At 50.5% G+C, this 26,051-nt stretch overlaps 5 protein-coding genes across 23 annotated transcripts in view; 3 read left to right on the plus strand and 2 right to left on the minus strand.

The window, feature by feature from the left end:
* LOC117065750 overlaps positions 1–5,615 on the plus strand; it is a 25,407-nt gene extending 19,792 nt beyond the window's left edge. Inside the window, exons 7-12 of one of the 6 annotated variants that reach the window (XM_033181001.1) lie at positions 1,440–1,494; positions 1,574–1,644; positions 2,045–2,221; positions 3,026–3,181; positions 3,260–3,531; positions 5,478–5,615. In XM_033181001.1, coding sequence (XP_033036892.1) covers positions 1,440–1,494; positions 1,574–1,644; positions 2,045–2,221; positions 3,026–3,181; positions 3,260–3,424 — 624 coding nt within the window. In that variant the 3' untranslated portion in view covers positions 3,425–3,531; positions 5,478–5,615. Of the gene's footprint in view, positions 1–1,439; positions 1,495–1,573; positions 1,645–2,044; positions 2,222–2,970; positions 3,185–3,259; positions 3,532–5,477 lie in introns of those variants that run through there. The other 5 variants (XM_033181004.1, XM_033181005.1, XM_033181003.1 and 2 more) reach the window with 5 other exon arrangements.
* SLC35A4 (solute carrier family 35 member A4) lies at positions 4,693–9,295 on the minus strand. The gene is made up of 3 exons (XM_033181008.1): positions 9,253–9,295; positions 8,159–8,257; positions 4,693–7,235 (listed from the first exon to the last, which is right to left on the minus strand). The coding sequence occupies exon 3, from the start codon at positions 6,628–6,630 to the stop codon at positions 5,656–5,658; it is 975 nt and encodes a 324-aa protein (XP_033036899.1). The 5' UTR covers positions 6,631–7,235; positions 8,159–8,257; positions 9,253–9,295; the 3' UTR covers positions 4,693–5,655.
* A 211-nt stretch (positions 9,296–9,506) lies between these two features.
* Positions 9,507–15,790, plus strand: APBB3 (amyloid beta precursor protein binding family B member 3). 3 transcript variants are annotated; one of them, XM_033181000.1, is made up of 13 exons: positions 9,728–9,914; positions 10,197–10,360; positions 10,442–10,518; positions 11,384–11,444; positions 11,608–11,754; positions 11,880–12,007; positions 12,258–12,263; positions 12,385–12,520; positions 12,658–12,742; positions 13,005–13,088; positions 13,352–13,467; positions 13,602–13,793; positions 15,237–15,790. In XM_033181000.1, exons 1-13 carry the CDS (start codon positions 9,866–9,868, stop codon positions 15,471–15,473), a joined length of 1,482 nt encoding a protein of 493 aa, XP_033036891.1. In that variant the 5' UTR covers positions 9,728–9,865; the 3' UTR covers positions 15,474–15,790. The 3 variants fall into 3 exon arrangements, with proteins under 3 accessions (XP_033036889.1, XP_033036891.1, XP_033036890.1); XM_033180998.1 differs by lacking the exon at positions 12,258–12,263 and having other exon boundaries at positions 9,507–9,914; positions 12,406–12,520; XM_033180999.1 differs by lacking the exons at positions 12,258–12,263; positions 13,602–13,793 and having other exon boundaries at positions 12,406–12,520.
* On the plus strand, positions 15,472–24,245 carry SRA1 (steroid receptor RNA activator 1). 2 transcript variants are annotated; one of them, XM_033181009.1, is made up of 5 exons: positions 15,472–16,610; positions 16,766–16,891; positions 22,144–22,346; positions 23,151–23,259; positions 23,415–24,245. In XM_033181009.1, the coding sequence occupies exons 1-5, from the start codon at positions 16,550–16,552 to the stop codon at positions 23,621–23,623; spliced, it is 708 nt and encodes a 235-aa protein (XP_033036900.1). In that variant the 5' UTR covers positions 15,472–16,549; the 3' UTR covers positions 23,624–24,245. The 2 variants fall into 2 exon arrangements, with proteins under 2 accessions (XP_033036900.1, XP_033036901.1); XM_033181010.1 differs by lacking the exon at positions 22,144–22,346 and having other exon boundaries at positions 16,320–16,891; positions 23,415–24,214.
* Positions 24,246–24,746: 501 nt separating this feature from the next.
* The window catches only part of LOC117065745 (ankyrin repeat and KH domain-containing protein 1), a 147,165-nt gene continuing 145,860 nt past the window's right edge, over positions 24,747–26,051 (minus strand). For 10 of the 11 annotated variants that reach the window (XM_033180952.1, XM_033180968.1, XM_033180956.1 and 7 more), the window contains 2 exons: positions 25,237–25,407; positions 24,747–25,087 (listed from right to left, as the gene is read on the minus strand). In XM_033180952.1, the coding sequence (XP_033036843.1) occupies positions 25,084–25,087; positions 25,237–25,407 (175 nt within the window). In that variant the 3' untranslated portion in view covers positions 24,747–25,083. The remainder of the gene's footprint in view (positions 25,088–25,236; positions 25,408–26,051) is intronic. The other variant, XM_033180957.1, reaches the window with a different exon arrangement.

Consider the following 26,051-nt stretch of genomic DNA (forward strand, 5'->3'; position numbering starts at 1 on the left):
TGAAGGCAGAGAATGACAGGCAAAGACTCAGAGGCAAGAAAGTGCTTGGTCCCCTTGAGGTAGTGCAAGCAGCTCAATTTGTTGGAGAATAGAACTTGAGGGAGAGTCAGGAGAGAAGGACTGGAGAGGACAGCAGGGGCCAGGTCACACAGGGCTTTGTAAAACAGAGATGTTTGGACTTTGTCTTAAAGGTCACAGGTGAGCCACAGAAGTATTTTAAGCAGGAAAGAACACTGTGTCCTTTTCAGGTGAGCAAACTGAGGCTTAAAGAAAAGACGTGAGGCTGAGCATGGTGGCTCATGCCTATAATCCCAGCACTTTGGGAGGCCGAGGTGGGCGGATCACCTGAGGTCAGGAGTTCGAGACCAACGTGGCCAACTTGGAGAAATCCTGTCTCTACTGAAAATACAAAAATTAGCCTAGTGTGGTGGTGCATGCTTGTAGTCCCAGCTACTTGGGAGTAGCTGAGGCAGGAGGATCACTTGAACCCAGGAAGCAGAGGTTGCAGTGAGCCGCGATCATGCCATTGGACTCCAACCTGGGCATCAAGAGTGAAACTCCATCTCAAAAAAAAAAAAAAAAAAAGAAAGAAAGAAAGAAAGAAAAAAGAGAAAAGAAAAGATGTGAGAGGGCTGGCCGCAGTGGCTCACACCTGTAATCCCAGCACTTGGGGAGGCTGAGATGGGCAGATCACCTGAGGCCAGGAGTTCAAGACCAGCCTGGCCAACAAGGTGAAACCCCATCTCTACTCAAAAATACAAAAATTATCCAGGCATGGTGGCCCATGCCTGTAGTCCCAGTTACTCAGGAGGCTGAGGTGGGAGAGCCACCTGAACCCGGGGGGCGCAGGTTGAAGTGAGCTGAGATTGCACCACTGCACTCCAGCCTGGGTGACACAGTGAGACTCTGTCATAAAAAAGAAAAAGAAAAGATGTGAGACCTGTGAGCCTGGGGTCACAGGTGTAATCGGGAGCAGCAAAAGTATAATCACACTCAAGTCCTTAGACTCCTAATCTAGTGCTCTTTCATCTCCTTAGGCTGCATGGCCTTTCTGGTCTTCCATGATTTATCACAGGGTGGTTAAAACCCTGTCTCTGTCCAGCCTCTTCTGGCCTTTCTCTTCTTTTTTCATAATTGCTTACAACTTGTTTTTACAGCCTTGGGGCTTGGTAATCAGGCATGGTAGCTCCTATTTATTGAGCAAGAGCCTTACTGCTAAGTGCTCTCGGTGCAGTACTTCATTTCATTCTCTCTACAACTTTTATCAGCTCGATTTGATAGAGAAGCACATGGAGACTAGGCCAGTCACCTGCTCGAGGTCATTCAGCTAAGAAGAGGAGGGGCTGGGATCATGATCTGTCTGATTTCCAAGCCCTGATCTTAACCTACACTGTCCTGGGAGAAAAGGTATGGAACGGTCACTTCTAGTATCTTTTCAGCAGGTGATAGAGTCACCAGTAAGCCAGAGCCCATGCCTCAAGGGAGAGCCCCAAGGTGGGTCTGGGACTTGGGGATGAGCTAGGAGTGGGAGGTATTCTCTGCCTTTGGTGTGATTCATTACATTTTCCTCTAGTGGCAGGAAGAACGGCAACTCTAAGGTGTGGGCTCCACCAAAAGAATCCTCTCAGGCACCCTAAGGAACAGGTAATACCTCATGTACCCCAGGAATGACTGGAAGCCATAGGGGGAGTGAAGAGCTGCAGAGCCCAGCTAATGTGCCCCTGCTTACCCTGCCCCAATATCAAGGAGAAATGTGAAGCTTTTGACAAATAAAGGACCTGAGGGTGACTAGACCCCTAAGGGAGGGCCATGGGGAGGGACTGTTTTCCTACTTACTGGATTAAGGGTATAGGATCCTTAGGGGCACTATGGCACCTCTTGGCAGAGCCACTACCTTCCTCTCCCCACCATGGCCTCCTGAGTCTCTGCCCATGCTACAAGCTCTTCCAGGCCAGTTAGGTCCTGGATGTTGTTCTGGCAGCAGCCCTGGTGATGAGGTATTGGAAAAGCTGGGCTCTGGTCCTAAATCTGCGCACACACATAGACTTCTGACCGAGCCCAGCAGGTACCAGATGTGGCCCTGCAGTTCTTCTTGGCCCAGGCCCGGAGGCAGAGACTGAGGGAGCAGCACCAAATTTGGATTCGAGAGAAGCTGAAGCATTTGGAACAGAAGGAGGAGGTGGCAGATGACCAGATCAAAGACCTGGTGGCTGAAGAGGAGGTAAGGAGAGTCAGATAGAGGACTTGAGGCTCTAATTTGTCCAGGCACTGTGCTAGGGCTGGGATCCATCATCAGTCACAACTGACTGGTTCATACTCTCTCTCATGGCCCTCACAGACTTCTCAGGGATAGATGAGGCAATTGTCAGTGCTAAGTGATGGGACTGGGGAGTTAGGGGCATGTGGGACCAAAAAGGCATATCTGATCCAGGCTGGAGTGGATCAGAGGAGATGGCATCTAAGTTGAGCCTTAAAGGGCAGGCAGAAATCAGCCAGGGGAATTCACTGGACACTGAGCTTCACAAGGGCAGTTACTGCTCATCACATCAAGGCACTCATAGATACAACTTATTTGAACAAATTAAGAAACATAACATGTGTATGTGGTGGGGGTGGGTGGAGTGGTGACATGTTCTCAGAGAAGACAAAACAGAGCAAAGGTTCAGAGGGAAGCAATGGCACAGTGGGTCCTGTAAACTGCAAATTCTCCAATCTGGCTGGAGCTGAACACGTGCGTAGTCAGAAGCAAGGCTAAAGAGACAAGTGTGTGCCACAGCTCTGGCTTTGGATTTTACCCCAAGGAGAGTTGCAAACCATTGAAAGGCATGTGCCATGTCAGCTCTGACCTTCACTAGCCATGAGAATTTGGGCAAGTTAGATCACTTCTCTGATTCACTGTTGTCAAATCTGTAAGATGACAATGCCACATATGGTTGTTATTAGATAAAATAATACACTTAAAGTATTTAGCACAGAGCCTGGCACACAGGTGGCACTCAACAAAGAGTATGTGTTATCACTGAAGGCCTGCAAGGAGAGGCAGAGATGGCAGCAGGAACAGATGGTGCTGAGATTCCAGCTGGAGGCCCTTCAGGAAGAGTGGGACACGGCACAGCAGGACCTGGCAGCCCTCTATGACCTGCATGTGCAGGCCACTCGAGCTCAGACACACCATGTGCTGTGGGTTAGTGGGGATGGAGGGCAGGCCTTGAACTGGCTCCAAGGCTGGCTGAGTAACAGGTATCTCTGAATCTGGGTACAGGTATTCCGAGCCTGGCAGGGCCAGTGGGAGGAGCAGGCCATGACCACAGAGCATCGTCACTGCAGCCTGCTGGCGGGCATCCTGGAAGAAGCCATCAACCTGGCCACACAGAATCAGGAGCTCCAAGCTCAGAACCAGCAACTTCAGCAGGGTGCAGACTAGGCTGGGGACAGTCATGCTGGACCGTCCTGGGGAAAAACCTGATCAGGAACCCTTTAGAGGAAGTTTCCTGTCTCCTCATTCTGGAGGGTCCTAGAAGGGAGAGAAAGGTGAGACAAAACCAAGCTGATCCTCATCATGGATAATTAATAACACGAACCATGTCTCATTGTTCCAGTCCTTACTAAGTGCCTAATATTATTTTATTTAGCCTCTCCAGTTACCACATATAGTAGGTACCATTTGATCCTCATTTCAGGGGTAAGGCAACTAAAGCCAGAAGAGGTTCAATAACTGCCCAAGAACAGTCAGCTAAGTGGAAGAGCCAGAATTCAAATTCAAGTCTGTCCATAGTTCTACACTGCACAGTAGTGGCTTACAAGCTTCTGGGTGCATCAGAACTACCTAGGAAGCTTAAGAGAAAGAAGAAAAAGATTCCCAAACACTACTCCCTAAGATTCTGCTTTAAGAGGTCTGAGATAGGCCTAGGCGCCCCCCCATCCCCACCCACCTTTGCTTTTTTTAGAAACTCACCACATATTCTATCATAGAATCAGGGCCTGACATTCCCCTGGCCATGATTTTAAGACAGATGACAGGCAGGAATTGTCTGTGAGGGAACCAGAGGAAATGAAAACCAAAACCACATCGTATTTCTTAGAGTTTTTTGGCCTAGAGTCTAGTTTGTCCTGCTGAGCCCAGAACCTGCTGTTCCCAAGACTCCCTCCGCATTCCCCTGGGCCCAAGTTTTGTGCTCCAGGGAAATTTCAAAAGCTCTGTGACAGGGAAATGTCTCAGCTCCATGGAGCTCTCACAGGAAATAATGCCACTGGCAACAGCTTGGAGAAAACAATTTTTTCTTAGTTTAAAAGTTACCCCAGGCCAAGCGCGGTGGCTCACACCTGTAATCCCAGCACTTTGGGAGGCTGAGGCGGGCGGATCACAAGGTCAGGAGATTGAGACCATTCTGGCTAACACAGTGAAACCCTGTCTCTACTAAAAATCTAAAGAAATTAGCCAGGCATGGTGGCGCTTGCGCCTGTAGTCCCAGCTACTCAGGAGGCTGAGGCAGGAGAATGGCGTGAACCCAGGAGGTGGAGTTTGCAGTGAGCAGAGATCGCACCACTGCACTCCAGCCTGGGTGAAAGAGCGAGACTTCCATCTCAAAAATAAATAAAATAAAATAAAATAAAATAAAAGTTAACCCAGAATTAAGATACTCAGGACCCCAGAAGAACAAAATTGTTAAGACAGAAGACACAAGACAGTCGTGGCTGTGGTTGTAGGAACCACCCTACAGCCTAGAAAACTTTATTAAGACCTTATTGCTTATGCAGTTAAAGAGACACTGATTGAGCTACAGGTTTCCTGTACCTGGTCTCAGGTCACTCTGTGCAGAGCTTCCCCAGGCTGTTGGGAGCTGGGAGACTGTTAGGCAGGGGCAGGACCTAGAGTGGGAAGCATGGTACCTCCCAGGAGCCTCAGAGTGGGTAGCAGGCTTCAAGACGGCCCTCAGAGTGAACAGAGAGGTCAGGAGTGTTGGCTTAAGCCAGGGCCCAGGGGCTACATTCCCTGAGGTGAGTCAAGCCCAGCCCTCTCTGGGGTTTCCAGAACAAAGGCTAGGTGTGGGGAGCAGCACTGTGGAAAGGGCAGGGAGCATGTCTCTAGGCATTGCTGGAAGTGGGGGTGATTGTCAAAGTGGCTGGGGTAATGGTTGTATAATCTGTGGCAACAGGGCCTTCTTGCATGAAAGTGGGTATCCCTTATGGAAGAGTCATGCACCATGGCTGGGCTGGAGTAGCCAGCTCCAGTGGCTACTGTAGGCAGTAGCCACTGTTGGGTGACTAAAGTAGGCAAGGAAAGTCACTTGTTGCCCACACCCCACTTTCATCAACTCTGTTCATGCAGGACAAGGCAGGGAGTTGCCCAACAAGGATGGGGTCATTTCTCAGGCCTAGGTATTGATGTTACCTTAATTCTTTAGTCTGGAAGAACTTGGTTGGGGTGGGGGATGGTAAGCATTTCCTTAACCAAACTCATTCTTCACATCTCCTAGGGGTACCCCTTCATCCACCGATCTCCAGAGGATAACCTGGCTGCTCTCACTTCTCCAGCTTTTCTCACAAGGCACTTGTTACAGGGCTGCTGATGGGAGGGGGAGGAAGGCTGGGATAGGGGTCTGGTGGAGGCGCCCAATCTACAGGGTCCGGAATCAGGGTGGAAGTTGTCAGGGACTAGCGGCTACCATAGTACAGGCGCATGGCCAGGCCAATGAGTAATGTGGCCAGGAAGAAGGCGGCTGTGAGCTGCAGCCGTAGCAGGACTGCTGAGAGCACGGCGTTGACCACCAGTGAGCAGGACACCACAAAGAGGCGTGTGATGCTGCTGCCGTGCTTCATGACAGCGGACATGAGCAGTCCATTTAGTGCCTGGCTCAGCACCACGAGTGCTGCCCATCCTGAGAAACCTTCCAGAAGGCCTGGGCCAGGGCCGCCTCCAGCATGCAGACCTAGATTCAGGAGCACACCAAAAGTGTAGAGGAAGAGGTTCTGAAGTGCCAGGGGCAGCCGCTGTCGCTTCATGAGCAGCTCTGTGTACACTGAAGACAAGCCTGAGATGAGGCAGTACAGGATGAGGAGCAGGAGGCCCAGCGGAGTGATATGCAGGGGCATGGGGCTGGCGGCAGCTGCTGGAGAGGGACTGGGAAGGGTGTTCCCAGGCACTTGAAGGCCCCCGGCTGCACAGCAGGCCCCGGCAGCCATCAGCAGCAGCAGAGCTAACGCCTGACGCACAGAGAGGCGGTGCCGGAGGCAGAGGCAGTAGAGCACAGCCGTGCTTCCAATCTTGAGATTGCTCAGCACTTGGTAGGTGCTGGGGTCCATGTAACGCTGAAGATAGATCACTAGGTTGTTGTTAGCGCCATAGAGCAGGGCTGATAGTGCGAAGGGAGCAGCCTGGCGCCAGGGTGGGGCCCCCTGGGGCCATGCTTGCCAGCCTATCAGAAGGGAGAAGGCGCATAACAGTAGCTTGGTCAGCTCAGTCAGCAGCACGGCTGAGGAGGGCCGGAAGGGCACTCGGCCGTCCACATGGCACAGTGCCAGCAATGGGGCGTGGGCACCATACATGGCAGTGGATAGGAGTAGCATCAGGGTCCAGCGGGCCTGCCTGGGACGGCGCAGGCCCGGCATACCCCCATCCTCTACACTCATACCCACACCAGACCCTGGGTGACTAAGGGGCAGCAGGGATTGCAACACGTTTGGGGTAAATCAAGTTACGGAGCCAGCTCCCAGGAAGGAGGAGCTGTGGAACATTGCCAGAGAGAATACTGAGGATCGGAGGCATCTACCAACCCCACAGTCAGGGCTTGAAGAGTAAGGGGCTGGTAGTCCTTGAAGTCACAATCTTGGGGCCAGTCCCATGAAGTTAGGAAGCGGAAGAAAGAATCCAGGGTGCAGGCTGAGGAACTACTGTTCACAATCTGCAGGAAGGGAGGCAAGGATGAAGGTGGCAGGAAAGTTGGAGAGAGCAAATGGATGACAGCTGGGGAATTCAGATAAAGTGTCTCCACCTGAAGGCTGAGCCGCTCATCCTGCCTCTTCCATGGTACCTGGAGCTAGTCCGGCCCCTTGCGTAGCGACTGCAAATAGTCCCTTAATGTTTTCTCCACATTGGGCACAGCATATGCCTGAGCCGCATAGATGCCAGTGCAGGTGCCCACAGCAAAGCCCAATACTGCTGATGCCCTCAGTTTGGCCACCACATAGCCAGCCAGGAATCCCTTGAGGAACGGAGAAGACAACAGCGAGCCATCCTGCAGAGAAAAATGCAGAAGGAAACTTAGCTAGGCTCTTCCCTGACTCTGTCCAGGGGCTACTCAAGCTGGGATTAGAGAATTCCACCACCAGCTCCTCCTCACCCTGGACAACCGTGGTATTTTCTCCAGATTTTTCCCAAGGTTCTGGGGCCAGAAAAAGAACCTAGCAGTTCTGATCACACAATATCAGAACCCTGGGGTCAGAAAGCTCCAACCATAGAACTCCACTGCCACACAAGGTCAGAGATGCTCCTAGCCCTGCAGGTTTCTCCAGCCTCATTTCCTAGCATGCTCCACAACTACTGTAGTCAAATGGACCTCCTTTCACCCCTCATGTTTATAATGCTACTTCCTTTTTTTTTTTTTTTTTTTTTTTGAGACGGAGTCTCGCTCTGTCGCCCAGGCTGGAGTGCAGTGGCGCGATCTCGGCTCACTGCAAGCTCCGCCTCCCGGGTTTACGCCATTCTCCTGCCTCAGCCTCCCGAGTAGCTGGGACTACAGGCGCCCGCCATCTCGCCCGGCTAGTTTTATTTTTTTTTTTTTTAGTTGAGACGGGGTTTCACTGTGTAGACCAGGATGGTCTCGATCTCCTGACCTCGTGATCCACCCGTCTCGGCCTCCCAAAGTGCTGGGATTACAGGCTTGAGCCACCGCGCCCGGCATATAATGCTACTTCCTATCACAAGGCTTTTACATATGCTCTTCTATCTGACTGGAATGTTCTTTCCTCCCCTCTTCACCTACTTAACCTCTACTTAAGATATTAGTTCATGTGCCATTCAGAAAAATTGTCCTTAGGATGCCTGAGAACAGGTCCTCAATAATCATTTGTTAAATAAATCTCTACCATTCATTTAACACTCTCAAGAGCATGTTGGGCAATAAAGCCTAAGGCAGGGGTGGGGTGGGACAGTCCTTACCTGGCCCACTCCACTGTTGACTTCGTCTTCAACACGCCGCTGCAGGCGTTCCAGCTGGTTCTTGAGAAATGCCAGGTCCTTAAGCTTAGGCAGAGAATCCTAGGACAAGCGAGACTCCAGCAGTCTGACTCAGCCCCACCCCTTGCTCAATTCCATCAGAAGCTGGGAACTGGGAGGGGATGGGGTGAGCCAGAAAGACCTTTTCCTATAAAAGCTTCCTGAGATGGCAGTGGCAAAGGAAGAAAAGCATTGAAAAGCACAGAATTCAAATGAGGGCCAGGAAGGGACTGACAGATGGAATCTGAACCAGTAACTTACATCAGCCTCAACAAGAATTTTACATAGCAAGCAGTATGTAGGAAAGGCAGGAGGGACAGCTAGGGACCGGTCCATCAGGAAAGCACTACTGACTCCATTATGAGCTCGAAAGTCATGACTAGTCTGTCTTGGCTACTGTGTTCTAGTGCCTGACATTTAGTAAATGTGTGGGTAATGCTGAGCTTGTAGACCAATGGTGAGTAATGGACCGAGGCAGTTTCCTGGACAATTTGATTGTCTTGTTTCCTGGATGGGCTTTACCTCTTTATTCCCAAGGCCATCCCAAACTGAATGTGAGTGACTGGATGTGAGTGAGAATGACAAAAAAGACTGTCGGCAAGTGCGTAAGTAAATGGACTGAGTGATTTTGATCGCATTTAAGTATGAAATTCAGAGTGTATGCAAGGGAGTGTTTGAATGAGGGTGGTGTGAGTGTCCGCGTAATTGGAAACATCGTGTCACTGGAAAGAAAATTTCGGGAACTAGGGAATAGGGTAAAGTGAGGAGTGTTTAAGGGTGAATGTTTTTGAGTCTGTGCTAGTAAGTGGGGTTCGTGATGGTTCCCAGGAGGGTACATCTGGGGGATCCACGGCTCCTCCCACCTCGCCGAATGCTCTCCCCACACCACTCCACACTGTTGAGGCAGCTGACAGCAGCCTCAGAAGAAATAAGGGACATCCTCACTCCTGAGCCGCTCCAGAGTCCCTTCTCCCCGCAACTAAAAAGGTCAAGGAGAAGACCACGCCCGACTGCAGATCACCCTCACGGCCACTCACCTTGTCATCCGCCATCTTCCCAGCCGAACTTGTTGCGCAGGCGCATCCCCGCCTCCCTCATGCCGACTGCCCCGGCCATCTTTACTGAGGGCGAAGGCACTTCCGGAGCATTTTTGGAAAGGGTGAGGCGCTTTCCTAGTGGCCGAGCCCGCCTCTCCCAGATACTTCCACGTGACCCCCTCCTGTCGAGTCTCAGGCTGCATGTGAGCGCACTCACTACCCGGGCGCGATGATCTCACTCGTGCGCGAGTGCGCGCGGCGCATGTCCGGTGTGTCGGTCTTTGGACGCCTGATGAGTTCATAGACGTGCGGTGGTGTCAGCGGTTTCGCTGGCGTTCTTGGGTCACCCCCAGACCCACACACGGAAATACTCACCCATTCGGGGATCCAGACGACCGTTTACACGCACCACACCTGGGCGGGCTGTGAGGCTCAGGCCCTCCCCCGGGACCGGCCCGTGTCCCGCCCCGTGTCCCGCCCCGTATTTGTGCGGCGCCAGCTGGCTCGGCAGCCTGCGGCGCAGAGAGGCTGGGCTTGCAGGCACAATAGCTCCAGAGGTCGCGCTGGACTGAGAGTGCGGGCCGGCAGAGGCTGGCGGGGAGCGGCCGGGGTTATGCTGGGCAAGGATTACATGCTGGCCATCATTCTGGTCAACTGCGATGGTGTGCACGGAGGGGCCCGGTGGGAAGACCAGGAGCTTAGGCAGGACGAGGGAATCCGAAAGACTACTCTGGGGCTCAAAGACAGGGTGGGGGATACCTCTCTGTGTAGGGACCAGGGGGCGAATGAACCCGATCTTTACATGTGATGTCTTCAAGATTGAGGAGCTTGGATCTTCAGCCTAAGAACTGACCCATTTTGGGGATGGAGAGAGGATTATGACAGCATGATATTCTGAACGCACAAATAATATGCTCCCTCCTCTCTAATCCGGTGTTCTGTAGATGACTTGTGGGGGGACCAGAGTCTGGAGGGGGAGCCTGGCTTGCCTCCTGGCTGGAGGAAGATCCATGATGCTGCAGGTACTTACTATTGGCATGTACCCAGCGGTAGCACCCAGTGGCAGCGCCCAGCCTGGGAACTAGGAGATGCGGAGGACCCAGGCACGGTAGGTGGAGTGTGAGGAGGAGGTCTGAGCCCGTGTGTGGACCTAGGTCTGCTGTTACACTGACTAACCGCCACTCTACAGGGAACGGAGAGGATTTGGGGACTGCGGCCCCTCAAAGGGAGATCCTTTTCCAGCCTGGAGAGCTCACTGGACCGGAGGTAACGGGTGGCCCAGGCAAAATGAAAGGCTTGGGGTTCCATGGTGTTCAAAAACGCAGCTGGACCCATGGTCTGCTTTCCAGCCTAGGTTTTGGATTCTGTCACATATTTTGGGTTCTGTTGTGTTCTTGGCTCTGTCCCAAGTTCTTAACTGTCAGTATTTTGAGTTTTATCACTTGTTCTAAACTCTTGTTTGTAGCTACATGTTTTTCATATTCTTGGTCCTAACTTATCATGTTCTAGACCTTGGCCATTAGGTCCTCTGTTCTAGGATCTCTTGTCCCACTTTGGGGTTCTGGTCCACATATTGAACCCTGCTTCATTTTGTGACTTTTATTTTCTATTTTTTGAGATGGAGTCTCACTCTGTCGCCCAGGTTGGAGTGCAGTGGCATGATCTTGGCTCACTGCAACCTCCGCCTCCCAGGTTCAAGTGATTCTCCTCCCTTAGCCTCCTGAGTAGCTGAAACTACAGGCACATGCCACCATGCCCGGCTAATTTTTGTATTTTTAGTAGAGATGGGGTTTCACCATGTTGGCCAGGATTGTCTTGATATTCTGACCTCGTGATCTACCCATCTCAGCCTCCCAAAGTGCTGAGATTACAGGCGTGAGCCACCGCACCCAGCCTTGTGACTTTTATTCTGTGTCCTGTGTCTGGGTTGTGTCCTGAATTTTCCCTCAAATTGTAAGTCACACTTTATGTTACGTTAATATGTCCTGGGCTCTACCCTGCTCTGTTTTTATATTTCTGGTGCTATATTCTGGGTCTTTCCCCTCATCCTGTGCTTATCCTTTAGTCTAGGCCTCACCAGTGTCCCTACTGTAGGAAATGTGGTCCTCTTAACACCTCTGCTCTGTTTCAGTAACTCTCTGTCCTGGTGTGGTGAGGAATCCTACATCCAGAACATGGAGCCAGGGGCTAAGGTAGTGACTTGGACCTGAGGGCATTGGGAGGTCCCAAGGGAAAGACAAGGGTGGGATTGGACTGAGCAGAGGTGATCAAGGGTGAAGATAGGGAGTTTGTATTGTGGCACCTGCCACCCTGCTCCATCCTTATTCATTCCTGTCCCTTTCCCCAACTTGTCAGTGCTTTGCAGTACGCTCTCTGGGCTGGGTAGAGGTACCTGAAGAGGACCTGGCACCGGGGAAGAGCAGTATTGCAGTCAATAACTGCATCCAACAGCTGGCCCAGACCCGCAGCCAGAGCCAGCCTCTAGATGGTGCCTGGGGTGAGGTGAGTTGGCTCGGCCCTTCAGTGGGTTGGGCCCAGGGCCCGGCAGAGGTAGCTGTCCCTGAATTGCCTATTTCTCATGGCAGTGACCTTTATCTGAGCTCTGAGCTGACCTCTGTCCTTGGCAGGGCCAGAACATGCTGATGATCCTGAAGAAGGATGCCATGAGCCTAGTGAATCCCCTGGACCACAGTCTGATCCACTGCCAGCCTTTGGTGCACATCCGTGTGTGGGGCGTGGGGAGCTCCAAGGGCCGGTGAGGATGCCTACATCCCCCAAGCGAGAGCTCGTCTCCCTCCCTACTGCAGGCTGTGATCCCCACTGATGCTGATCACCAGTACTTGAACCCTGGACACAGATCCTCATTGATGTGGACCCAGGACTGCTTCCCCTGCCTGGTCCAGCCCTGGTTGGGGAGGGTGGGCCCAGCTCAGCAGGGACAAATGGGGGAGAGTCCGAGAGGCTGGGCTGATTCCCTTCTGTGCTCCCACATGCTTCCGGAACAGTGACAGGTAAGTGAAAACCAGGTATCCTGAGCCCCATTCCTGACCTCCATACTCCATCCCTGCCATATCCCTAGCCTGACTTTCCAGCCTCCTGCAGGCTCCTGCCTCTAACCAGCCTCTACCCCAGCCCCATCTCTGCCCCTGCTAGGGACTTCGCTTTTGTGGCAAGTGACAAAGATAGCTGTATGCTCAAGTGCCATGTGTTTCGCTGTGATGTCCCTGCCAAGGTCATTGCCAGTACCCTACATGGGCTTTGTGCCCAGGTAAGGGTCAGGGGTGGGGCAGGGATTGTGGGTAAGGGGTTGGGTCTGAAGCTTCCAAGGTAGTTGGGGTGGTATTGGCCCTTTTACCCTAATTCCCCGCTCTCCCTGTGGCTCATGCTGGCTTCATTGTGTTTTAGATCTTGTCAGAGCGAGTAGGGGTCAGTGGTGATGCCTCTTGCTGCTCTCCAGACCCCATCTCCCCTGAAGACCTGCCACGGCAAGGTATGGGAAGGGGAGTCCCGCATTGCTGCATTGGGCTGCTTTGGTGCCGCTTTGTGGGTGGGCAATTTCTGGTTATTTAGTACTTCTGTGGATAAATTTTGGAGGTGTCTGGTCTCAGGGATCCCAAGCCACGAGTTGGAGGAGCATCTATGAGCCTTTTCTTCTACCAGCACCAGCTCTGACCTGAGTCCTGGCCATTCAGAAGGGTGGGGAAAATGATAATTGAGAGAGCTGCCAGGCCGACTTGGTGTGTATATTTCAGTGGAGCTGCTGGATGCAGTAAGCCAAGCTGCTCAGAAGTATGAAGCACTGTACATGGGGACACTGCCAGTCACCAAAGCCATGGGTGAGGACTGAGGGGGCTGCATATGGTGAGCTGTGTGAGGCAAGGGGAAGGTGAGTGAGGTGGGGCCCACTACCATTTCTCAGAGTCTTCCCATGGCCTTGTTATGGCCTGGGATCTACCAGCCTTCCCAACTCAGAATTCTAAGCCTTGCCCCAACTATCCTATTCCCTATCTCTGAATCCCAAGTCAGTGAGAGGGGGCTAGACACTCCCTGCACACTCTTTCTTTTACAACTGGGAGACACACTGGGCATGTTCCCCTAGGCATGGATGTGCTGAACGAGGCCATTGGTACCCTCACCACCAGGGGGGACCGGAATGCCTGGGTCCCAACCATGCTCAGTGTGTCTGACTCTCTCATGACTGCACACCCCATTCAGGTACCAGAAGAGGGTGAAGTTGGGGGCTTTGGAGGGGTGAACAGGGATGCTGAGGGGTCACTGCTTGCTGCCGGAAAAGTTCAGTGGGTCTGGCCAGTGCTTGGCCCTCTAGTGACTAGGCCTGGTGTGGGCAGGCAGAGGCCAGTACAGAGGAGGAGCCATTGTGGCAGTGCCCTGTGCGCCTTGTGACATTTATTGGTGTTGGCCGCGACCCACATACCTTTGGCCTCATCGCTGACCTGGGCCGTCAGAGCTTCCAGTGCGCAGCCTTCTGGTGCCAGCCCCATGCAGGGGGACTCTCTGAAGCTGTGCAGGCTGCTTGTATGGTGAGTCATGGGTGGGAGTGGGTGGGTGGGATTGCCCTGCAGCTGCTTCTCCGCTGTTTACTGGGGCTCAGGGTCGGCAGCCTCTTTAGAGATCACAAACCTGGGCTGATTCTGCATCATTAATGTTTTGGCCCTCATGTTGTTTTTAGTAAGTTTTAATTAGTTGCCAATACTTAAAGGCCAGGACATTTCACATAATAATCGCTATTCTTGTTTTTCTTAAAATATCAAGAGCTCTGGCACTCAGTTCACACGTGTAAATGTCAGCATGCAGCCAGAGTTGTGCAGAAGCTGTGCCCTAAAGAGTTCGCATTGTTCCTGTTTGTCCCATTTAGGTTTATTTCCTGGCATCTGTGGGCATTTGAGTGTGGGTTGCTTATACTTTGTTAGTTCAGTTTGCTCATTCATTCAACAAATATGAATGCCTACAGGGTCCCAGGCACCATAGTTGACCCTGAGAATTTAGTGCTATAGAGGGCACAGCCCTTGCGTCCACAAAACACTTAGGATAGAGCCAAGATAGACCAGAAATAAGTTGTACACCACTGGTTAATGGAAGAGGTGGCCCCTTTAGGGGTCAGGAAGGCTACCTGTAAGAGGTGATAGAAAACTGACAGTCCAAGAGGGAAGTTAGCCAGGGGAAGGGGAGTTGGGCAGGTGTACCAAGCACAGGGAACCTTAGCTGTGAAGGTGAGAGATATTAGTGGATGAGAGTATCTGAAAGAATCTAGTGTATCTGGCATGCAAGGGGGATGTAGTAAGAGATGAGATCAGAGAGAATGACAGAAGCCAGGTTATGGGGGACCTCGTAGGTCAGGGAATCACTGAAGCCCCACAGTGAAGTCAGGGTTATGTATTAGGATGACCACTTAAGCTATAGTATGGGTAAAGATTTGGAGGACATGAGAGGAGGTAGGAAGGCCAATTAGGACACCTTTGAGCCATTCAGATGAGATGACTGGGAGCAGTTGCATTAGGGCTGGAGTTTGAGTTGTACACCCTTACCCTCAACTAGGGAATCTGCTTGGCCAGGGACTAGTCCCCACCAGTGAGAGATAGAAAAGAGCCAACATAGTGGTACATGTAATTAAGAGTTCAGGCTCTGCAATCAGAGAACTAGGTTTGAATGCCATTTCTGCCTTTCTCTGGCTGTGTGACCTTGGGCAAGTCATATACTCTCTGAATCTCAATTTCCTCATTTGTAAAATAGGGATAATAACCCCTCATAAATAACTGAATTATACAAAGCACTTAGCAGTGTCCAGCCCGCCCTCCTATGATTTTGTTATTGAGCTACCTGGGAATGCTCTAGAAACTCCACATGTGGCCGACTACCAACCTTGTTATCAGACAGAAGCTTTGGCCAGTTCCCTGTCCAGCAGAAGCTTTCAGGGAGTCTAGGGGCAGAAAGTAGCTGGATCCTCACATTCCCCTTCTCCCTAGGTTCAGTACCAGAAGTGTCTTGTGGCCTCTGCAGCTCGAGGCAAGGCCTGGGGTGCCCAGGCCCGTGCCCGCCTGCGGCTCAAGCGGACCAGCTCCATGGATTCCCCAGGAGGTCCCCTGCCCCTCCCCCTGCTCAAAGGAGGGGTTGGCGGTGCAGGGGCAACCCCTCGAAAGCGGGGTGTCTTCTCTTTTCTTGATGCCTTCCGGCTGAAACCCTCTCTGCTCCACATGCCCTAAACTTACCTGGGAAGGCTAGGGAAGGAGGCTCTGGGTCCATGCCTAACTCTGTACCCTTTTATTCCTCAAGGCCTATAGCCTGTCACCCCTTGAAGCCTTCTCTGCCTGTCCCTCTGATCCTTGTCCACCGTCTGTTTATTGCCCAATTTATTGTTTATATGGATGACTGGGAGGCACTGCACCACAATGTAGGACCCTGGCTTCCCTTTCCTTGGGTCCTTGTGTTCCTTGCCCCTGTCCAACCCTGGACAGTTGGCTCTACCTCAGTAACACTTTCTAGCAAAATCAGTGCAAATAAAAATCCCTCAGTGACCTCACTGGATGTGAGTATATTGGGCCTGGGACAGGGCTGGGGGTTAACAGCCTGTGTGAGATGAGCGTCTTTGTGTCTGTGCTTGATGTTGGTGGCTCTCTGTAGTCACATGACAGCATGGGTGTGATGGAGATCTGACTTCATTCATTCAACAAACATATTTTCTAAGGAGTTCCCTGTGCCAGGCACTAAGCTGGGCACTGGGGATGTAATAAAATAGACAAGGTCCCACCTTCTGAGACTGTCAGACAGGGAAATGAACAAGAGTCAAATAAGACAGAAGATGTGATGTAATATAACTAGGAAATCTTAGAGGGTTGTAGGGTTGTGGGAGCTCAAGTAAGACACTTAACCTGGCCTGAGACATTCCAGAAGGCTTCCCGAAGAACTGACATCTGAGCTGAGAACTGAAGGAAGATGAGTACTAGTTAGTGAGGCTACTGGACGTGAATGTGGAGATTGTGCAGGGCAATGCAAGAGGAGGCTGTAGAAGTCAACCTGGCTAGATCACAGCGGGGCGTATGCGGGGCAGGAGCTTCTGGTTGTTCGAACTTGCTCCTGAGAGGATGAGGGCTCCTAGAGCGCTGGCTCCTGGACAACAACCTCCTTTGGTGCCTTGTGACCAGGGCCCTGATGGAGGCTTCGAGTCTTAGGGAGTTGCCGCAGGGTCCCCACAGCAGCTCGAACGAGCACCCATCCTCCAGGGCTCCCGGCAACTTGCCTGGCCTGGGACGCGGCTCAACTGTGAGCCGCCGTCCCGGAAATGACGCGCTGCCCCGCTGGCCAAGCGGAAGTGGAGATGGCTGAACTGTACGTGAAGCCGGGTGAGCGCGGCCGACTGGCTAGGGCACTAGGTCCTCGCCCCGGCCTAGGCTGGGGGCGGTTGCGGCGCGGAGTCTGGACCCTCTGTCTCCCCCAGCCCCAATATGAACTATCAGTGGAGTTCCAGGCTCGCTTCACACATCCCTCGCCTCCGCAGGCAACAAGGAGCGCGGCTGGAACGACCCGCCGCAGTTCTCATACGGGCTGCAGACCCAGGCCAGCGGACACAGGCGCTCGCTGCTCACCAAGAGGGTCGCCGCACCCCAGGATGGATCCCCCAGAGGTGCGTGGGGCCCCTGTGCTCGGAGACCGACGGGGAATGGGGGGGAGGGGGTGTAAGAGATAAGCCTGTCTGGAAGGCTTTTTTCTCTTCCCCGAGGGCTCCTTATGGAGAGAGGTTATGGGGCTCCAGTAAAGGTCTCAGGGCAGGTGCTTTTCCGAGCCCGTTCTCTGCTGCTCAGGTTAATAAATGGTGTATTGATTTAAAAAGACTATTTTTTCATCCTAGGTGATCTCATCCAGACCCGTGGCTTTTAATATAGTTTTAATCCTCAAGTTATTTGTTAACCTATACCTCTTCCCAGAACCTCATAGTGGCATATTCGTTTGTCCATTCTGTCTTCACTTAGGTATATGATAATCATCAGACTTCACAGTTTTTCATTCATTTAATCACTGTTATTTACTGAGCACTTACTATAAGTCAGGCACTGTTTAAGGGCCAACTAGACAGCAGTGAGAAAAAAGATCTCTGCTTTCAGGGAGTCCATGTTGCAGCATTGGAGATGGGCTGAAAGATTAAATAGTGGTGAGGGTGCTACAGAAAAATAAGCGGTGATGTAATATGACTGGGTAACGAGGTGTCTGAGGGGCTGATATTTAAGCCGCACACAAAAAGCATTCCAAGCAAAAGAAACAGCTGCAAAAGGAATAAGTTTGGCCAATTTCAGAGACTGATGAAATACAGAGTGGCTGGCTACAGCCACTTTGTAAACTAGGATAGTGGGCTTTGTAAACCAGGAAAAGGAGTTTGTATTTTAGTCTACATAAAGTTGGAAGCCATTGGAAAGTTTAAAGTAGAGGAGAGCCACCTTTCCCCCTGAGAATTTTCCAGGCCATTAAATGGGCTGTGCTGTGGCCCCCATAAAGGGGCTCAGGTTTGGTTCTTTCAGTGGCCCTCCATTCTCCACACCCTTTTTGCTGTAGAAGAAGAATGATACAAGGCTTGGTTTCTTTTTTTTTTTTTTTGAGACGGAGTCTCGCTCTGTCGCCGGGGCTGGAGTGCAGTGGCCGGATCTCAACTCACTGCAAGCTCCGCCTCCCGGGTTTACGCCATTCTCCTGCCTCAGCCTCCGGAGTAGCTGGGACTACAAGCGCCCGCCACCTCGCCCGGCTAGTTTTTTGTATTTTTTTTAGTAGAGACGGGGTTTCACCGTATTAGCCAGGATGGTCTCGATCTCCTGACCTCGTGATCCGCCCGTCTCGGCCTCCCAAAGTGCTGGGATTACAGGCTTGAGCCACCGCGCCCGGCCGGCTTGGTTTCTTAAAACTCAGCAGTATTGGTAGGTTGTGGCCAGATAATTCTTTGTGACGGACTTTCCTGTGTGTTTATCAGCAACTCTGACTTCTATCCAATAGATGCCAGTAGCATCGACCCAGTTGTGATAGCCAAGTGTTTCCAGACATTTGCCCTGTGGGCACTATCTTCCTAGCTTGAGAACCAGGGACTGATTGACATTTTGGAAAGATCATGGTCTGTGTGTGAAAACAAGATTTTAGGGGAGTGGAAAGACAAATTACAGCTATTATGGTAATATAGGCACGATTTAATGATTTGCATAAGGGTGGTAGGAGTTGGATGGATATGAGATGGACAAGGTCAGTAGGAATGAGTAGATTAGGAGGAATCCATATAACTAAAATTTTTTGCTTGATATAGGAAGACTGGGGGATAGTGGTTTTGGGGAGGGGGAGTTTTTTTGGGGGGCCCATATGAAATTTAGGCTGTTATTTTTCGGGAAAAGTCTAAGCCAGAATTAGAGAAATAAGTCACCATTACAAGGATGGTATTTGATGTCATGGGCTTGAATAAGGCCAGGCACAGAGCCGTAGGGCACTCTAGCATTTCAAGGTTGAGAAGGAATTATCAAAGGAGATTGGGAAGTGGCCAAAGAAGAAAATAGAAGAGGCCAGGCGCAGTGAGTCATGCCTGTAATCCCAGCACTTTGGGAGGCCAAGGCAGGCAGATCATCTGAGATAAGAAGTTCAAGACCAGCCTGGCCAACATGGCGAAACCCTGTCTCTACTAAAAATATAAAAATTTAGCTGGGCCTGTAATACCAGCTACTTGGGAGGGTGAGGCAGGAGAAACGCTTGAACCTTGGAGGCGGAGGTTGCGGTGAGCTGACATCACACCACTGCACTCCAGCCTGGGTGACAGAGCGAGATTCTGTGACAAAACTAAAACCAAAATAAAAAAATAGGAGAGTGTAAAGACATGAATCAATAGTGATGAATGCTGCTGAGACATCAAGATAGAGACAAGGGGCCAGGCGCAGTGGCTCACACCTGTAATCCCAGCACTTTGGAGGCTGAGGCGGGTAGATCACGAGGTCAGGAGTTCAAGACCAGCCTAGCCAACATGGTAAAAACCCCTCTCTACTAAAAATACAAAAAGTAGCTAGGTATAGTGGTGGGTACCTGTAATCCCAGCTACTCGGGAGGCTGAGGCAGGAGAATCATTTGAACCTGGGAGGTGGAGGCTGCAGTGAGCTGAGATCGCACCATTGCACTCCAGCCTGGGACTCCATCTCAAAAAAAAGAAAAAAAGGAACCACTAGATTTGACAAACATAGTAGTCACTAGTGATCATAACAAAAGCAGTCTCTGCATTAGTGAGAACAGAAACTCAGCTGGAATGGGCTGAGGAGAGAATGTGAAAAGTAGGGAGAGTGACTATAAACAGTTCACTCAAATTCTGTGGAGGTAAGAAATGAGACAGTATCTGAAAATGGAACGTGAAGGGAGTGTTTTGATAGTAATATACTAGAGCATGTTTGTACACTAATGGGATGATTCAGTAGAGAGGGAGAACTGATGATGCAAGAGAAGATAGTTACAGTAGGGAAGTCTAGAGAAGACAAGAGAGGCTAGGATGCAGAGTACAGCTGGAAAGATGGCTTTTGATAGGAGCAGGAACGTTTTCATCTATTACAAAAGGAAGAAAAGTGGCCACAGATGCAGGTGGGTTAGGAGGACTGGTGGTGGGAAGATGAGACAGTTCCTGTTTAATGACCTCTACTTTTCAATGAAACATCAGGCAGTGTCAGAAGAAGATAGCAGGGAAAGGAAGAGAAGTTCTGAAGAGTGGAAAAAATGAGCCAAAATGTCCAGGCAGTGTTTGGTACCTTTTAAAATCTGTGGCCATGAATTTAAAGTGTCAGCATGGCTCTGTTTTCCCTCCCAAGTGCAAGCAAGTTGGGTTTAACTAGGAAAGTGGGACAATGGGAGGAGATAAAGGAGGTAAAAATATTTATAAGGGAGTGACCACGTTAATGTACATTGAAATCAAAGTAGCTGAGCTGGAAGGGGTAAGGGGGTGATCAGATTTTGGAGGTGATAGTGTTGTGAACAAGGCAGGGGGATGAGAGGCTGATGTAGGGTGGGAAAAAATGATCACTGGAGGTGAAGAGGTCAACTGAAACGCCAAATTATTAAATGAATCAATCATCGTTGTGGATGTTGGTACCTAAAAGTAAAGTTTTGACTTTTCCAGTCTTTCTGTTAGTGGTTCCCATTACTAAAGTCAGAAACTAAGAGTCACCTTGACTTCTCTCTTCCTCACTCCCAATCCACTCCTGTTGCTACTTCCTCTTAAGTAAATCTGACTACTCCATTCCCCTCATCTACTCTTTTACCCTAGTCCATGCCAACATTCTCTCTTTCCTGAACTATTCAACCTCTCAACTGGTGTTCCTGCCACCATTGTTGACCTGTTTTCATCAGTTTTTCACAGAGCATACATGTTTAAGAATGTCTGGTCACATCACCCCTTGCTTTTATAAACCTGCAGTGGCTTCCCAGTACCATTGACCCAAGACCAAACTCTTCCAAAACCCCACAGGGTCTGGACCCTCTGCTTACCTCTCTAATGATAGCTCATACTACGTTCTTCAGTGATAATAGTTTTTAGCCCTACAGGCCTCATTTTTGTTCTTGAACAAGTCAAAAGTTTTCCTGCTTCTTGGACACTGCTTTCACCTCTACCTAGTACATGTTCCTTCAACTCTTCATAGCTGCATCTATCTCATCCATTAGTTCTCAATTTAATAAAAACAGCTTAGTTTGTACTTTTTGCTACACACTAGCAACTGTTATATATATATATATATATTTTTTTTTTTTTTTTTTAAAGAGGGTCTTACTATGCTGCTTAGGCTGCTCTCAAAGTCCTGGGCTCAAGCTATCTTCCTGTCTCAGCCTCCCAGTGTGCTGGGATTGGAGGCATGTGTTACCACACTCAGCCTGTACCTATATTCCTAATCTTCATTGTAACCTTGTGAAATAAGTGGCATTATATACATCCCCATTTTACGGAAGAGGAACCTAAGCTCTGGTTGAAAGTAACTTGCTGAAAGTCACATAGCAAGTGAGCTCAGCTAAACTTAAATGTACCTCAGAAGGCCTTCCTGAACACTTAGTCTAGATAGGTTCTCCCATTTCTCTTTATTGCATAAACCATTTTATTTCTTGGTGGCATGTAACATAATTTAGTAATTTTGTGTTTTTTTCCCTCCCTCTAGAATTAAGCTTTCTGAGGTCAGGAACTTAATCTGTCTGGTTTACTTCCTCTTGAGTAGCCAGGACTATAGGTGTGTGCCACCACACTCGACTAATTTAAAATTTTTTTTTGTAGAGATGAGGTGTCACTATATTGCCCAGGCTGGTTTTGAACTCCCGAGCTCAGGTGATCCTCCTACCTTGGCCTCTCAAAGTGTTAGTATTACAGGCATGAGCCACTGTGCCCAGGCCTGGTTTACCTTTCTTCTCTTTTCTTTTTCTTTTTTTTTTGAGACAGTTTCACTCTTGTTGCCCAGGCTGGAGTGCAATGGCACCATCTTCGCTTACTGCAACCTCTGCCTCCTGGGTTAAAGCGATTCTCCTGCCTCAGCCTCCTGAGTAGCTGGGATTACAGGCATGCGCCACCATGCCCGGCTAATTTTTGTATTTTTAGTAGACTCGGGGTTTCAAAAGCCTTGTTGGCCAGGCTGGTCTTGAACTCCCGACCTCAGGTGATCTGCCCACCTCAGCCTCCCAAAGTGCTGGGATTACAGGCGTATCCACCACACCCGGCCACCTGGTTTACTTTTCTAATCTTTAGTGCCTAGCATATTGCATAGAGTGGGGACTTCATAAATGCATATTTTTGAATGAATAAGTTGTCTCAGAGAGTAGCCCTTCTTAGAAGGGGTGAATTTAGAGTTAAACTTCTTACCCATTTAAGCCATGTTGCTTGATCCTGCTGTACCTTTTCAGTCCCTGCATCAGAGACTTCTCCTGGGCCTCCCCCAATGGGGCCTCCACCTCCTTCAAGTAAGGCTCCCAGGTCCCCACCTGTGGGGAGTGTTCCTGCCTCTGGTATGGAGCCTACAAGTTTCCCAGTCGAGTCTGAGGCTCTGATGGAGGATGTGCTGAGACCTTTGGAACAGGCATTGGAAGACTGCCGTGGCCACACAAGGGTAAGCCCTGGCACTTCGGAGGTTAGAGAGGGCTTCCATCCACAGCCAAATGCAGGAATGGCTCCCAGAGATAGACCCTCTGACCCAATGGACAATGGCTTTTAGTCCTTTTAGAGTTATGGACTCCTTCAGAATCTGCTAAGGCCTTCCCAGAGAAATGAACACAGGATTTCAGGAGCATTAACAGACTTTTGAAGACCAATCAGTAGAAGATGCTGTGGGAACAAGAGTTGAATTCAGCTCCTATTAGTAAACAACCTGATTTTCTGTACCTCCATGCCATTCAGAGTAGACCCTGTTGATTTTATTCTCAGGAAATTTATATTGTGCCCAGTTAGGGAGAAAGAAACCTCTTCTAGCTATAGTGTTTTCTTAGTTCTTAGAAAAAGAGATCTGAAGAATGTCTTAAAGGGAAAGTAGCATGGGTAATTTCACCTCTTTGGCTCTTAGTTTTCTTTTTGTGAAGTAATGCCACAGGATGAGCTTCTGAGAGTCTGAGAAGCCCCTGAAATTTTAAAATTCTAGTCATAGGAGGAGGTGGGTTAGGAGGACTGGTGGTGGGAAGATGAGAGAGTTCCGTTTAATGACCTCTACTTTTCAATGAAACATCAGGCAGTGTCAGAAGAAAACAGCAGGGGAAGGATTCATCAGGTTCTCAGTGGGACCTCTAATATTTGGGTAAAGAACCAGAACTCTAAAGTGTGGGCCAGAGAAAGCAGGTGCTTCTTATGTGGTGCTGCCCTCCTCTCTCTTCCCCTCATTGGGCTGGCAGCACTGAATCGGAGGGGGGCTTCTGTCTCTTAGAAGCAGGTATGTGATGACATCAGCCGACGCCTGGCACTGCTGCAGGAACAGTGGGCTGGAGGAAAGTTGTCAATACCTGTAAAGAAGAGAATGGCTGTACTGGTGCAAGGTATGGCGGGGGGGGGTTCTTTGATATAGCCTAAATCCCTTGTCCTGCTGTGGTTGGCTGTGCTGGAGCAAGTGCTGAGATTTTGATTGACTGGGAGGGGAGGCATGGAAGCTCTTGTACCACAGGCTGCTTGCTCAATCCCCATCTCTCCTCAGAGCTTTCAAGCCATCGGTGGGACGCAGCAGATGACATCCACCGCTCACTCATGGTTGACTATGTGACTGAGGTCAGTCAGTGGATGGTAGGAGTTAAAAGATTAATTGCAGAAAAGAGGAGGCTGTTTTCAGAAGAGGCAGCCAATGAAGAGAAATCTGCAGCCACAGCTGAGAACCACACCATACCAGGCTTCCAGCAGGCTCCATAATCCTCGGTTCCGCAGACTCACCGGACACCATCTCCTATGCCTTGGAGGCCTTCTCTCACTTGGCTCCCTTCTTACCACCACCAAGACTGTCCCACTGGGCCTGACCCACCTATAAGGGAAGAGGTCCCACCTGGGTCAGAGGGAGTTCATGTGTTACTCGTAACATGCATTTCAATAAAAACATCTCTGTGGTGGGCCTTGGGTAGGAGAGATGAACCCTTCCTGTGCCAAGCTAGTCCCCTCTGGTGTCCTCAACTGCCCTGCCCCCTGTGCATCTGCAAACGTCTGTTCTCCCTTCTCCATTCATCAGGAAGGGATCTGCTGGGTACAGTCAGACTACTGCCTACCTCTTTTTCCCAAATTAGACTGAAAGCACATCCTGTGCTGGGTGGAGCAGCTCTGTGTTTGGATGGCTTCATTTCAGCATGAGAACAGACTCAAATAGAACGGGGAGACTTTTCCCTCAACAAAAAGAAAGACAGTCCTATTTGCACTGTATCACCCTTGAGATACAGGTGTTACAGACATTAGAACCACACTGAGTGGGGTTTTTGCTGTATAAATCCAAGGAGAAAAAGACCAGATTACTGAGATTTGGGATTTTAACTGACATGCCAAACAAGCTGCTGCCTCATTTTGGGTTTCAGTGTGAACTCTAAGGTCTCTTATAACCCTTTGAGAGAGGTACTTGGTGGATTATCATGCTGTGAGAAGGGAGGGTACGAGGTTTTTGGTGTTGGAATAGAGGAACTGGTACTTAGAGGTGGTAAGCAGAAAAGGCATGGGGGGAGACTGGGGATGGCTATAGGCTGGGACAGCCCCTGTTTTCCAAGAGTCCTGCTTTAGAATGGATAGGGGAGGGGTTGCTGGGCAGGGTCCTGGTTCCAGGAAGGCTGCTTCCTGGAAAGACAGAAACAGCCCTTGGCAGCGGCCAAGCTATTGCTGTTTATGGTTTGGAGGCTCATGTAACCTGCCACTGTAGTATGCCTCAGGTTCTAATTATTGCTGGAAGTGGGCCTGGTGGGAACTGGGAATGGATCTGAGGCCTCTGAGCTTAACCAGGCCTGCCGGGGCCCTCAGCTGTGTGGCTGAGATGAGAAAATAAGCATTGAGAACACTGGAGTCAAGGCATTTCCTTGAGTGTTTACTAAGCAGCCAGAAGGTGACTTCCTCCATTCCCCAGTTCCAGCCCCTGAGCATAAAGGGTTTAGGGTTAGGAGTACCACCACAGACCGAAGAGGAAGTAGAGTTAAGGCAAGTTGCCCACTCCTATCCCTGGTCTAGCTGCCTCAGAACTAGAGGAGGCCTGGAACTAACAAGTCACTCCCAGATTAGATGAGGCCAGCTGGCCTCTGGATGCCCCAGGAAGAGGTGGTGGCAGCAGTGGCATGAGGGATCCCTCTGTAACTCCACATGCTGGGTCATCTGCACTGGATTAGATGTCCATTTCAAATTGAGCGTCATCTGGAGAGAGAAAAGGCAGGAGGACAGGTTGCTGGTCTGAGGATCTGCAGGCAGTGCAGAAACCCCTCTTGGAATTGAACCCCCACACTGTGTCACAGTGGCATTTGAACTCAACGGCTGGGACAATTCTTAATTCCTGCTTTCCTTACCGGGTATCTCTTCCTCTGTCTCCTGCTCCTTCAGCTCCTCCAGCTTGGAGAGTGGGGCTGTTGGAGGAGTTGTGACCCCGGGAATCTGAGGGAGGCAGCAGGGGGGTGTCCGGGCAATGGGTGAGTTCTTGCACTCCAGCAGGAACTTTCGGTCGTAGATGATCCTGGTGCCTGTCAAGGAACCGGTTGGGACTGAGGTAAGAGTCAGGAGCTTGGGTACAGAGGTGACTGGGGTCCCAGACTCAGGCCTTTTGGGGCCTGGACGTGAGGGTGGTGGTGAATTTCCCTGTGTATCAAGGACATCTGCTCTGAAGCCCAGCTAGGTTCTCAGCAGACAAGCTTTCATAGTGCTTAAAATCTTCCAGACCTAACCAAAATGTGGGTATAAAGCAAGTGGGGCATCCCAGCTGGTATAGGCAGGGGCTTTATGTTGGGGGGGCTTCAGATCTTGGCTCTAAGAGGAACACCAAACTTGGAGTTCAGGTACTTCATGCTGCTCCTCTACCACTCTGAAACCTCCTTGCTTTGGTCTCACCAGTGAAAGTGAGACCTAGACTAACAGCCTCAGGTGATTCAAGAAATGAAATAGTTGTGAAGGGTTCCACTCAGTGCTGTCACCTGGGCTATCTCCTGCCGGGAGGAGAAACAGTACTGTTCTAATCCTGACCCCTCCCAGGTCCTATAAGGTTCATACCAGCTCAGAGGAACTTGGCCGCATAATGTCCTCAAAGGGCCCTGCCCTGTTCCTCCCCTCCGCTTCCGCATGGCAGGAATCCCTGGGTCGGGAGCCCAGCAGCTCGTGATCCCAGGCTGCT

The sequence above is a fragment of the Trachypithecus francoisi genome, unplaced genomic scaffold, assembly GCF_009764315.1.
Source record: "Trachypithecus francoisi isolate TF-2019V2 unplaced genomic scaffold, Tfra_2.0 Lachesis_group2, whole genome shotgun sequence".
Taxonomy (NCBI): domain Eukaryota; kingdom Metazoa; phylum Chordata; class Mammalia; order Primates; family Cercopithecidae; genus Trachypithecus; species Trachypithecus francoisi.